The sequence below is a fragment of the Labrus mixtus genome, chromosome 6 (assembly GCF_963584025.1).
Source record: "Labrus mixtus chromosome 6, fLabMix1.1, whole genome shotgun sequence".
Classification (NCBI taxonomy): Eukaryota; Metazoa; Chordata; class Actinopteri; order Labriformes; family Labridae; genus Labrus; species Labrus mixtus.
The window spans coordinates 6,705,171-6,718,827 of NC_083617.1; the positions used below are offsets into that span (position 1 = coordinate 6,705,171).

The 13,657-nt window shown below is 41.2% G+C and overlaps 1 protein-coding gene across 3 annotated transcripts; it reads right to left on the bottom strand.

Annotated features, from left to right (window-relative positions):
• Nucleotides 1-2,146: 2,146 nt before the first annotated feature.
• Nucleotides 2,147-12,581, bottom strand: ubtd1a (ubiquitin domain containing 1a). Of its 3 annotated transcripts, none has more exons than XM_061039705.1 (5): nt 12,246-12,581; nt 11,750-11,836; nt 5,036-5,263; nt 4,344-4,529; nt 2,147-3,103 (listed from the first exon to the last, which is right to left on the bottom strand). In XM_061039705.1, exons 1-5 carry the CDS (start codon nt 12,295-12,297, stop codon nt 2,889-2,891), a joined length of 768 nt encoding a protein of 255 aa, XP_060895688.1. In that variant the 5' UTR covers nt 12,298-12,581; the 3' UTR covers nt 2,147-2,888. The 3 variants fall into 3 exon arrangements, with proteins under 3 accessions (XP_060895688.1, XP_060895689.1, XP_060895690.1); XM_061039706.1 differs by having other exon boundaries at nt 11,750-11,873; XM_061039707.1 differs by lacking the exons at nt 11,750-11,836; nt 12,246-12,581 and adding an exon at nt 8,381-8,591.
• Between the last annotated feature and the right edge of the window lie 1,076 nt (nt 12,582-13,657).

Sequence of the window (13,657 nt, forward strand, 5' to 3'; positions counted from 1 at the left end):
TGACGATGACGCCGTCGCTCACAAATGTCGTCACAACTGTATTCACGTGGTTGAGCTTTATGTTATTTGGCCAAAAGATGGCGCTGTTCTACACAAAAAAAAAAAAAAACACAACAATAATATTTAGTAGCAAGAAGCAAATATTCATGTATAATTCCAACTATTGTGCATGTATTTAATTTAATCTATTACCTATTACACATTTCCAATTTGTCATATTCTTAGCAGGGACTTGGATGAGAACCAGAGGGTCGCCGGTTCAAATCCCAATGCGGACCATAAAATGGAAGTTGGTCTGGTAGCTGGAGAGGCGCCAGGGCAGCTCCTGAGTACTGCCGAGGTGCCCTTTAGCAAAGGCACCAAACCGCCCCAAACAGCTCTGGTGTAGCAGTGTGTGCCCCACTCTGACATCTCTCCACTCATACTGGCAGGTCTTCCTACATGCACTATCAAACCTCTGCAGATGATACAAAATGCAGCAGCACGTCTGGTCTTCAACCTTTCCTAAAAGAGCACATGTCACTCCGCTGTTCATCTCCTTACACTGGCTCCCAGTTACTGCTCGCATCAAATTTAAAACTCTGCTGCTCGCTTACAAAACAGCGACAAAAACGTCTCCTCCTCACTTTAACTCTCTGATCCAGGTCTACACTCCCCCCCCCCCCCCCCCCCCCCCCCCGCCCACTACGCTCTGCCAATGAAAGGCATCTGATCCAACCTTCACAACAGGGTCCTAAGTCTCTGACTAGACTCTTCTCCTCTGTCGCCCCCCGGTGGTGGAATGAACTTCCAAACTCCATTCGATCTGCAGAGTCCCTCTGCACCTTTAAGAAAAAGCTAAAGACCCAGCTCTTTATGAATACCTACTAACTTAATGATGATGGTCTCCATATTATTGATGATGATGATGGTAATGACGATGGTTTTTGTTTGATAATGACGACTTATAAGATGGTTTCTATACTGATTAGAGCTCTCAAGAACTGCCCTCAATGTTGTGCTTTGCCTCTGGTCACTTCCTGTCAGCACCTGTGTGTCCAATCAGACTCAAAGCTGATCGTTTGCTCTTACTGACATTGTTCCCTTTTTTTTCTAGATCCTTGCTTGTGTTGTACTTACTCTCTGATGTACGTCACTTTGGATAAAAGCATCTGCTAGGTGAACTGTAGAATTGTAATACGTGTGTGTGTAATTCAGGCCTCTGTGTGTGAGAAGCATGTCTCTCAGTAACAGAGTCTAAACCAGAATTTCCTTCAGGGATTAATACTATAATAAACTATAGTAGGATGTTATCTGTATACAGTGGGGGTTTAAATCTTTTATGCTTTTGACCCCTGAAAGTAGAGGTGTCAAACTCATGTCGGGGGCAGGATTTGAACATTAATAAATAAATAAATCAATCTTTATTTGTATAACAGCAACTCATAGCTCGTTTTACATTAACCAGTCTGTCCACATCAGGGACTAGTAAAGTATACATTTTCACAATTTTCAAACTTCAGACCTTATCGTGTTAAGTAAGGGCCCTATTCTCCCTTCATGTTTAGAGATGATATTCCACTTGGAAAAGCCAAAAATAAAAAAACAGAAAATAAAAGGTAGCGTGTTTTCATTCATTTCAGATTTTTAAGTGAGCAACCATTTTCCACTGATTTAGAGAACGTGTAAAGAACTGGAAGAAGCGTAACTTGATTTGGGTATCACTTCTATTTATTCTACATGTGTGATATATAGTTTATCCCTGATAAGAGTTCATTGTTATGTACCATAATTTAATCTGATTTCAAACCTTTATGAGAAAAGTAGTTACCAGTTTCTTTGTTTACTTGTGACTCCTTAAATTCTTCTTTAATCCCTTCATCACAAGTTACTGCCAGAGCTCATGAGCTGTGAAACGTAGACCTCATTTTCCCTCCAGAGATCGCATACTTTAAAGGATTTGTAGGAGCCTGAGAATTTGTAAGTAACCTTTAATTTCAGTTGAAAAGGCCTAAAAAAAAAAAAAAAAAGTAGGGTAAGTGATTAACGGTGGGATCCCTGAGGAGGCCCCGAACACTCTGGATGGGAATCATTCCTAAACGATAAATTCAACTTTAACATTTTGTTGAGACTTGTGTCGCTAAGAACCAAACAATTGGAGACAGACTTTACATTTACAATATTTAATGATCATTTATTCAAGTACAGTGAGCATCATATTGTACATACAACTACATGAACTGGGCTGGAGTGATGAAATAAAAAGAACAGGTTCGATCGTCTCCTATGACCTTTTAGAAAGGTGCCGTCGTTACATTCTGTGTCTTTGTTATGAATATACAGCTGTGGATAGAAACTGTAGAGTGAAGTGAACACAGATATATATATATATATATATATATATATATATATGACCAAAAAACACAAAGAAGAAACTGATATTTACAGTTTTCTTTCGACTGTACCACCCTACTTCTGAAATGGCATGACAGAAATCTTCAACAGAAAGAAAAAGAATAAAGAGAGATTGGATGTTCCTTACTCAGATCCCCGTATTAATTATATTTTGTTTATTAATTCAGCACAAGGACACACACACATGACAATGAGAGGGACCAGTGTAAACAATAGAGCTGTGAGTGGATGTCCACACGAAACAGGAAGACAGCAGGACGCATGGACGGACACTCGGATGTGCATCTCAGGACTCTACTTCTACTCTAAAGTGTTTTCAGTGCTTTTCAATTTTCTTACTTCGCTTGGAAAGAGGAAAAAATACAAAAAGGAGCAATATAAAAGCAATAAGTTCTTATATAAAAATGTACACAAAATTCCACTGCAGTACCAACCGGAAAGTGATTTCAAACCCTACTCCTAATCCTGGCACGTCCTTTAATAATCCTCAGTCCTCAGTTAGCTATAACTGAAGGGTTCGTGTTGACGATCACTTGGACAACATAGTCCTTCTGGATCTTGGCGTCTTGCAGGCGAGTCCTGTCGGTCAGGAGCTTCCCGGAAAAGAACCACCTCTGGCGGGTCACGTCGATTTCTTCCTGCTCCTCTAATTGTTTCTTAAGCTCGGCGATGGAGTCGGCCATGCTGGCTGTCAGACGCACGTCCTTCCCTGAGAGAAAAAAAAAAACACAGCGAGGAATAAATAGAGTTGACACAGATTTCTGAACACGCTGTGAGAGACTGAAAGCCCTGAATTATAAATACGCCTCCAGCCTGGAAGAGACGTGGCGCTACGAAGTGTTTGAAATGTCAGCTGCACGGGGGAAAGCTGCAGAACATGGAGGTACTCAGATTGCTTGTAAAACAACATAATTCTTCAAGTGCACTTTTGACGACACTGCGCATCACATCAACAGCTCGGTCTACCTCACTGTATAGCATGTTTATATCATAATGTATTCTAATACTTACCTATTGACAATTTAACTTTCCATTCTTGTATACATATCTACAGTCTAGAGTTAGTTTACGTATATTTTTTTTTATTTTTTGGATAAGTTGCTGCTGCTGCAACACCCTTATTTCCCAATAGATCTCTTTCTATATTTCAGTTTGTCCATCCATCCATCCATCCATCCATTCTAGGGGTGGTACAAAATACCTATACGGCAATATAAAGTTGCCTGACTCGTGATATAATTATAGAATAGCTGGTTCAAAATAACCAGATTTTGATTCTGAAAAACGACAGCGCTCTAAACAGATCGAATGACTTGAGTGATGGTAAAGTAATTGGAGGTTAGTCGGCCCAAGAAAAAGTTGACAGCGGGATAATGTCAGACACAGTGAAAGGAACTTAAAGGATGCAGCGTGATGCGAGAGAGAGAAGAGGTGAAGCTCCCTTGATGATGTGAACATTTTCATGTTGTTTTTCTTGAGATCTTATTCATCTTGTTATCTCTGGAAACTACTCACTGGTTTTCACTGTGGTTCGCTTTCGCAGATTTTTTCAAGATCTAAAGAAATGACCTCATCACAGGGTTGTTATCTCAACATGTCCAGATAAATAAGTCAAGATCTGAAGATATCAACTCGTTATAACGGGAAAACGGCTGAAAAGCTATATGTTTGGGTGTCTCTTCAGGGCTTCAGCAGAAACTGAAAACGACCTGCTGAGAAGCAAAACATGAATCCTGCACTTCACCGTCACATGTGCGTTTTGTATTCTTTATCGAGTCAGATATCAGGATGATTCATTATATAGTTGTCTTGCAAATCGGGATGTTATCGTTATCGATGGGCCGCGTTCAATGCATCATGCATCGCGTCGCGCCTTACGACGGTCGTTTCATATCGTATTGTTTTGAGAGCTACCCTGCGATTCCCAACCCAGACTGTGAGTTTCTTACCTGATGACAATCGAACCCGCAGCTGGAATTCTTGCCTGCACAGAGGGGGTTGATTTTGTTTCTGTGTGGAGTCGGACACTTTGCAGTCAGTGGACGATTCACTGATAAGGTTGACAGGCGGGGCTAAAGTGTAGGCGGGCAGCTGGTAGCGGTTTCCCAGTTCATCATAGCTTTCTGTGAGAGAGCCTGGGAAGAGGAAAAAAATGGCTGACATTAACAACAGCTGTCAAAAGCTGCTCTTAACTCTGATATATGAACCCACTCGCTTCTTCATCAATAAAGTAGGACAAGTATGAGGTTATATTCTGTACGTTACATCACAGGTGTAGCAACAACCCCGTGTCCTTGAACTAGAAAAACAGGTAAAAAGAAAAAAGAAAAATCCCTCCTGTGTGTGAGCAGATAAATATGCGTGAGGGAGACATCAAACTCTGTCATGTCTTTCTGTGAACCAATCCATTCACAGTGGTCACGCAGCACTGCGACTATTATGTAACCATTACAGCAGTAATCTCTGCACAACTGATGCAGGGGATTCTGCAAACCGGCCTTTGACATTCAGACAGTGAGGGTTTTTTGCATTTGTGCTTCAAGTTCCAGGACATTTACAGCTTACAAAGAGATCTGGATGAAGCACATTTTCATATCATCTGTTGTTTCCGTGTGCCCGTGGGGGGGGGGGGGGTTCGTACCATGAGGAAGAGTAATGCAGGCTCCATCCACTATAGCCTGGGCTAGCTCCAGGTCATTGCACTCTGCTGCCAGGGCGGCTGCTCTGAGTGCGTCCCAGATCTCTTTCCGTCCGTCAAAGGCCGGGGCCGTGTCCCAGAACTCATCCCTCTTGCTCCTCAATTGGCCCTCCGTCATCGGGTACTCACTCTTCCACTTTGGCCGCTCCTTCTTGAGGGGCTCATTGCGTCCTGAAAGGATAAAGAAGACTGTGTTCAATCAGAACTAAAGAATACAAGCCAATATAATCGCAGCTTCACACTCATCCACATCATGCGAACAACCTTCTGTTCTTAAAAAGGTGCAAGGAAATACATTTGTTGCAAGTTTCACATTTATTTCCATCCTAGTGACAGAATGGCTGCAGCTAAAAACAGCTACTATTGAAGGGATTATTGGGCAGTGATAGCAGCTATCTGGTAGTGAAGCACTGCCAGGTAAGCTCAGGTCCCTGAGCTTTTTACCATGACATCACTTACCAGTGTCAGGAAATATTATGTAATTCAAAGGTTAGACTAATATAGTGCCCAAAGCAGGGAAACAGTTTGTGACGATTTGAACCCCCCCAAAAAATGATTTGGTTCATATAATCTACCAAAGTCAGTCAAAGAATATAAAGGAGGACAAATACATCATAGAGTCCATGGAGGATGCTGAATTGGACAAGACACGTCAGATAAGAACGACTTATATCTCCTAAAGGATCCTTAGTATTTTGTCAGAACACAGCTTGAAAATGCACACTGAGTGAAACCCTTTACATCAGTGATAATCAACTCTATTTCCTTTTCTGTTTAAGCGGTGTCATCCAATTACTGCCATGCATGTGACTGCTCTTTGTCAGAGTTAAAGCAGCACCTACACAAAATCATACTCTACACCTGCTGCGGGAGTTTCCACGCTCCTGTCTAGGTTATGTCTTCAGTACCAGCATTCAAAGGAAGACGGTTTGAGTGACAGAGGGAGGAAAATCAAAGTGATTATTTATAGTGTTGTGGATTACTGCGGTGGCTAGTAAACACATCCATGTGCACTGACATTGGCTCACACACACACACACACACACAAGCGAACAGCAGTGGATTATAGACAGTAATCAGGTTTCACATAACAGGATTTATCTGCTCCCATCGCATGAGCCATTGGTTGGAGAGATGAGGGCTCGTCGGCCAATGAAAGCGAGCAACAACAACAAAAAAAAAAAAAAACGTCACTGACTTTGACAAGTTTAAAAAAAACAGCACAACAAATCAATAATAAAATCATCCAATCAGAAACGAGCCCTCACTTCTGTTAGGTGGGTACACTTGAATCTCAAGCTTAAAGGTGCACAATGTTTAGTTTTTGTAGTGAATTTTGAAAGTTGGAGAAGTGAACAAAGTCTATGCTATATTTTCTGAACTGAATACACAAACTTTATTCAAAGGAAAAAATGGGTCCCTGGACACCGTTTGGAGCTAAAAAAGCTACCAGGAGAGTGACGGTTTCACTGTTGCGGGCCCCCCACCATAACTTCTCGTGTAGCATTTTATCTTCGACCAGTGTTACAGGGATCACATTTTCCTCTGAGGACAGTTTGTGTATAGAGTTATGAACATATACCACATAATCTGTACACTTCTCCAACTTTCACATTTCTCTACCAAAGCTCCATAGTGCACCTTTAATATTGTACAGCCAGAATAACATCTACCCACGTCTGTTTACTAGTTAAAGGTTTTCTATGCAACTATAGACGGCTGAGTGATAAAGTGACACAATGATAGAAAAGGCAGTGGCCAACATATCATGTTATTACATTGCATTGATCTTAAATGAATTTATTGCACACATTCTTGCATACAAATTCATCGGGAAGTATGCAACCTTAACATTTATATTGCATGCATTACGATCACAAGGCAAATGTCTTTAACAGTTTTCAAATCCATCACAACAAAAGAGATATAAAAATGAAACCTCCCTGATCCAGTGTCAGTAGCATTATCATGACAGAGAGTAGGAAAATGTCTCTCCTTTTCTTTTAAAAGCATTGGTTTTGAAGTCTTCTTTATTTTTGTTTTTTAGGACAGAGTTGCAAAGGAATGCATTTAACATGGCAGAAAAACAGATGCAGATTGTCGGGCTGTCTGGATTCCTAACAAGCATTCCTCAGTGAGACATGAAGGTAAACCGAGATGAATGCAGTTAGCTTTGATCTGATGTGCAAATAACAGCTACAGAAAAAAAAAGAGGCCAAACTCATTCCTCTGATGGAGTAAATGCGACATTTTGAATTCATCAGAATCCGAATGAAGGTTATTGCTAAGAAGGTTTACACACACAAGAAATGTGTCTTTGGGTTTTTTGGTGCAGTACAATGAAATATAATTGATATTCTTTATTAATCTCAGAGGTGAAATTCAATGTGACACTCTGTTGTTGAACATGCTACACACAGGCTGAAATACACACACATGCACAAACAGGGGGGGACTTGCTCAAGGGCACCTCTGCAGTGCTCAGGAAGTGAACTGGCACCTAACCAGCTACCAGACCGGCAACCCAAGTCCTGCAGACTGAGCTACTGCCAATTTAAGTAACGACTGCTTGATTAGAGCTTGTCGTCGTCTATTTCTGTTAAATTAAATCACTCAAAGTGCCTTTTTCAGTTCTGTTTGCCAAATGAAGAGAAGCAGAGATTACCAGCTAAGATCAGACATCACCACCTGCCCTATGTGAGGGATGTCTCCTTCACCCCATGGCCGTAGTAACTAAGTCAATGATCCTGACTGTTTGTGAATGTATGGGGAGATCAGCCCTGAAGGAGTGTACTCGGCCGTAAGCTCGGCTACCAGGAATCGTAAAGTCTAATTAATTCAAATGAAGTAGGTCGATCAAGGTGATGTCCCAAAGCTCAACAGTTCTGTGTGGAGAGAAAAAAACAAGCTACAAAAATCTACAACGAGGTCGTGCGGTAGAGGAGAGAATAAATACAAACATCAGCAACTGGAGTAAAATGCAATCATATCTTAAATAAGAAATATCAACCGTCCTTAATTAACCAATTTTATTTTTGCTTTTTTTTTTCTCTGTCATTATTTTTCCCATTCCTTCCTCCATGCTGAATTTAATTTGTAGCATCAGTGCACAAGAAAATCTCATGACATCAGTACAATCAGGAAAGCATCAAGAAAACAGAATCTTGAAGCTAACATACACAAAAGCATCTGGAACAAATCATAGCACAATCGAGCGAGCCGCAAACTCCAAAAACAGAAAACATGGCAGCGTTTTCTTCACTCCCACGCTAAAACATCTGTACTTACTTTTCAGCAAAATCCTAAAGGGTGAGTTTGGAGCATGATGGTAGCTGTATTCCCTGGAGTTCGGTACTCCCATAGCTGTTCCTTGTCTGAATCGATGCGAGTCAGTTTCAAGTCTGCATGAATTAGCCACAAACAACAACAACAAAGGCAGAGGACTCTCCTGTCTGCAAAAGCAGCGAACACAATTCAGCGAGACAACCTCCTGATCTAGTTTGCAAGCGACGATGGTGACACTTCCCCAGTTTCTTAAAAGTGGCAGACGTGCATCCACTTTTATCCCTGCTAATAACAAACCCTTCACAACCCAAAAATACCTCAGGATCAGTTCATGGAAGAAGGTGCAATATGTGGGAAGAGCAAGGTGAGTGCCCTTGCCAGAAGGTAGTATCTGTACACAAGAGACCTAATCCTATCAGCTCTATTCGGAGACAGGATAGAAATACCCTGGCACCCAAGGCTACATGCTAAACCTATTAACAGACATTAAAGCCCTTTGAGTATATTACAGTCTGTTGGCAGGAGAAGAGAAGAGAAGCTCCTGTATCTCTGTGATCTCTTCCTCCACGAAGACTCTGCTCTTTCTACAAACACAGGCGACTCTGTCTCTGAGACGATGCATTTCCACAACTGATGGTCAGAGGTGTTCTATGTTTGCATCTCATCGAGTCTGAGAGGTACAAGCATGAACTATTTATCATTAATCAATCATTTATAAAACAGGCTAAAGGAACTGCAGGTCTTCAGTCATTCTTTTCTCACAAAGCTACAGTGAGGGAGAGAGAGGACACATTGTCTACATTTTAAAAGTACGTTTGCACCGTTTCACCATTCGTGCAATTTCGACAGCTTGCAGGAGTTTGCTTGCATTTTATTGGAATTGAAAACAAGACATTGCCCAGTATTGAGCGCCTAGGAGTTCTATTTTGGTTGCCATGGTATCGAAACAGGTATTGATATTGTTAGATGTTTTTTCTAGAATGGAATCGAGGCTTAAAAACGGGTATTGTGTAAACCCAAGGGCTAAAACATTGTTCAATACTGCTATAGCAATGTGAGGTGGAATAAATCAACAACAAGAGAGTGCAGATTACCTAAAACTCAGAGGTTTTGTCTATCTGCGTCTCTCCATGTTTTACACAGTACTTTTGCAACATGTCCCTCAGGAATACAATTCAGCACTTAATGAGCACCGATCAATCCGAGGGTCGCTGATTAATAGGTTGAGCTTCATCTGACCGCGTTAGAATCATGTGAAAGCACGGCCTTTGTACCAAGGCTTCCAACAAAAGTTAAGAAGTAGGCTGAGAGGGAAATAAATTCAGACTTTTTGATGTGTTTACTGTGAATGCTCTTATCCCGATAATGATGAAAGTGTGACTACTTGTACAGCCCTAATGACACCTTATCCTACAGATCGACCATTTGTCTATGGTGGAGAATTTTGGGGAAAGTCATACAACAACATTTTTTGCCCCCAAATAAAAGGATTATGGAAAAGTATCAGGAAAGAATCATGCACCTCATATTCAATTGCAGATTTTCAATATGCACATCTCTATCTATCTATCTATCTATATTTACTTGGCAGACCTGCCAGGAGAAGAAACAGGAAGTGACAGACACCTGTACCTTCTGAAACGATTTTCTTTAAATTTGAATAATAATGGTTACAAATGACTCACCTGTAGTATAAAACTGGCTTAAGCTCTTTTTAGAGATATATGATACTGAAATACAAATGTTCTTTTTCACTATGTTTTGAGAAGTGACTTATGTGCTTACAAAACAGCGACAAAAACGGCTCCTCCTTACTTTAACTCTCTCATCCAGGTCCACACTCCCCCTACGCTCTGCCAATGAAAGGCGTCTGATCCAACCTTCACAACAGGGTCCTAAGACGCTGACTAGACTCTTCTCCTCTGTCGCCCCCCGGTGGTGAATGAACTTCCAAACTCCATTCGATCTGCAGAGTCCCTCTGCACCTTTAAGAAAAAGCTAAAGACCCAGCTCTTTCATGAATACCTACTAACTTAATGATGATGGTCTCCATATTATTGATGGTGATGATGGTTGTGACGATGGTTTTTGTTTGATAACGACGACTTATAAGATGGTTTCTATACTGATTAGAGCTCTCAAGAACTGCCCTCAATGTTGTGCTTTGCCTCTGGTCACTTCCTGTCAGCACCTGTGTGTCCAATCAGACTCAAAGCTGATCGTTTGCTCTTACTGACATTGTTCCCTTTTTTCTAGATCCTTGCTTGTGTTGTACTTACTCTCTGATGTACGTCACTTTGGATAAAAGCGTCTGCTAAGTGAATTGTAGAATGGTATAATTCCTTGCCCTGCTCCGTGTCTTGCTTACACTTCCTGTTTTTAATGTCATTTGCATTTACTAAGCTGTGAACTCTGTCAGTAATAAGACTTGTATACAAAATAAGTTCTGTCTATGATCCATGCACAATGTGTTTGTTATGGAATCAGTGGATGTCAGTGTATCTGGCAGCGTTCATTTAGTTATAAAAAGTCCAAGTATTAAAAAAAGAATACCATCCTAGAGGTCAATTCTGTCTCGGAGGTGTAATGTAAATATGTTTAACAGCAGGTTGGCGTGAGGCAAATCGTGCACCAAGTAGGTCAAACTTTCATATGAAGAGTCTCTGCCCAGGCTCCCTGTCTGCGGCGGCTGCTGCCCAATGCATAATGCATGACAATCCAGCTGAGTGCACAGCAGCTTTTTGCACAAGAAATGGATTTGACCAGTGTTTATATAAAACACAGTCCTATCAGGGCTCGTCCTCAACACAGATCAGACATGCAGCTGAGCTTTGAAACATTTAACGAGTGACACGGAAAGCTTTCAGACTCAAGATGGTGTCGATACTAAAGGGGGTGTCGCTAAGAACCCGGCCCACAACTTGCAATTAGGCCAAAATGTTCTCCCACCTGGATGATTTGTTTAAATTATATAACACCCTTTTTCCACTTTTCTGTGCACTTTTAAGGCTTGACCTCGTGTGAATCTGTCTGTGTTTAACTGAGTCTGACAATGCACTTGATATAAATGTCAGAGGATGTGTAACACTTACATTTTAATGCATCACGGGAGCTTCCCTCTCAGTCATAATGAAAAAATAATCTAATTCAAGAATATTTATAGGCTCCCTCAGGGCTCAGGCCCCATTTTGTTTCCACCTTTTCATCTCTTTCTCTTTTAAAGCATGAAGAAAATATAGAGACATTGCCGTATTCCCTGTTTGGTATGATCTCTTGTGATCATTTTGTCTTCTCCAGATGCTTTGAAAAAATATCTTTGCTTATGTCAGCACGTGAGAGGCTGCAGTTCAGCGTGCTCCAGCTTCTTCTTACCTCCACGTTTTTTGCTCCTTGTCGAGCTGCGGGCACTCCCTTGTCCATCCATCCTACTCCTCCCCACACAGCCTCCCATCACTGTCCCTACATGCCACACCAAGGAGAAAATCAATCAGTCATTCTACAGCACACACACACACACACACTTTAAAATGAACAATGGCATCACGTCGGATTAACAAACAGTCACAGATTATGTTAAATTAAGTGCCTTAAATGGAAAGCATCATCAGGGTATAATGACAGATCAGCACTCCTCGTTCCTGCGGGGTCAGGCAAGCGGCGCTGTTTACGTCACGTGTACTGCCAGCTGACAGGGCACGCGCCTAGACGTCAAGCCACTGTTTCCATGATTTTCCATTCACATATTCGAAACAATTGAATCAAGCACTAAAATGGAAGCTAAAATAAACATACATCTTATGAGACTAGATTTATGAATTCATTTTTTAAATCTTTTTGCACTGTCAGCACTTTAAATTGTGCTGCTTACCCGAAATCCAGTCTGCCAGGTTATGCATTCGTCTGCAGTTTGCTTGCCACATACGAACTTGCTTCCAGGTGAAGTTATCGGTGGATCCGATCAGCAGAGGAGGCGATTCAGCAGGATGACAGCTTCAAACCGGGAGCTGTGTGTTTGTGCAGGACGACAGGTGATCTGGTCACCGGTGTGCCCCTGCAGAGCTTCTTCTGGTAATAAAATAATAAATGACACAAAAGAGATTCCCAAACCAAAAATAGACCAATCACTGTTCGTATTTTCCCCAGATCATAATGAAAGGACCTCGCGCACCCGCACAAGCCGTCTCAGTGAGAATTAAATCGTTATCAGTCAGCGCGCATGCGCAGCTTAGACCAAGTCATTTGCCGTCAGTGAAGTTCGCCAGAATAAGGACAGAGAGATCTTTTTTTCCCTTCAGTTTAAGGGAAAAATAAAAATAAAAATAAATAATAATAAAAATAATTCAGTATTTTATCGTGCAGCATTCGAGACCATAACAATTATTTCTGAAAAACTCAGGGGGGGGGAGGGGGGTCTACTTATTTTTCTTACCATTTACGAGAAAACCATGGTTGAATATCTTACATTAGAGGTTTTATTCTGAAAGGGAAGGCGGAAGTTGTTGTTTTTTTTGCAGTATTTTGGCGCAAAAAGGAACCTCAGTTTTGAATTCTGATATTTATAATTACAAAAAAAAAACCTCTTTGCAATTAAATAGAAAATAAAGATGCTGTTTCTTAAGTATTGAAAATGTATGATGCCATCTTTTGTAAACTTCATGACTGTAAGATTATTTCACAAACTGCAGGATTCTCTTTATTCCCCCCTTAATGATTATCCTCCCAACAAACTGCACAGCTTTACAACCAGACTTGACATGTTGAACATTGCCACCTGCTGGACGATTGAATAGTTAAATGTCTGTCTGTGTGTGTGTGTGTGTGTGTGTGTGTGTGTGTGTGTGTGTGTGTGTGTGTGTGTGTGTGTGTGTGTGTGTGTGTGTGTGTGTGTGTGTGTGTGTGTGTGTGTGTGTGTGTGTGTGTGTGTGTGTGTGTGTGTGTGTGTGTGTGGACTGATGCATAGGGTAGTGGGAGGGAGTGATGAGCTGCAGTAGGGTGAAAGAGAGTTTAAAACAGGCTAAAGTCTGTTATCATCCCATAATCTCTTCTGCTTCTATCTGATAAACTCGTTTCTCACATTCACGCTTTAACTGGCAATCACAGCGACGCATTTGTCTGCGTTTAAATGGAAAAGATCATATCCTGGATTTGTTACATGCAAGGAAGATTTTGCACAAATGTGGAAGGTAAAAAAGAATCCTCTTCCTCATATTTTTTTTTTCATCCGCATGCATATCCACTACTGCGTCTGCCTCTCTGACATAATATTTTCATATCAATTGT

Excerpts from the sequence above, each read along its gene's own strand:
- ubtd1a (XM_061039705.1), bottom strand. The coding sequence starts at position 12,297 with ATGTGGCAAGCAAACTGCAGACGAATGCATAACCTGGCAGACTGGATT. Across the intron at positions 5,264-11,749 it reads AAGGAGCAAAAAACGTGGAG|GACGCAATGAGCCCCTCAAG; the intron begins GTAAGAAGAAGC and ends TTATCCTTTCAG. Across the intron at positions 4,530-5,035 it reads CTGCATTACTCTTCCTCATG|GCTCTCTCACAGAAAGCTAT; the intron begins GTACGAACCCCC and ends TCCTCTTCCCAG.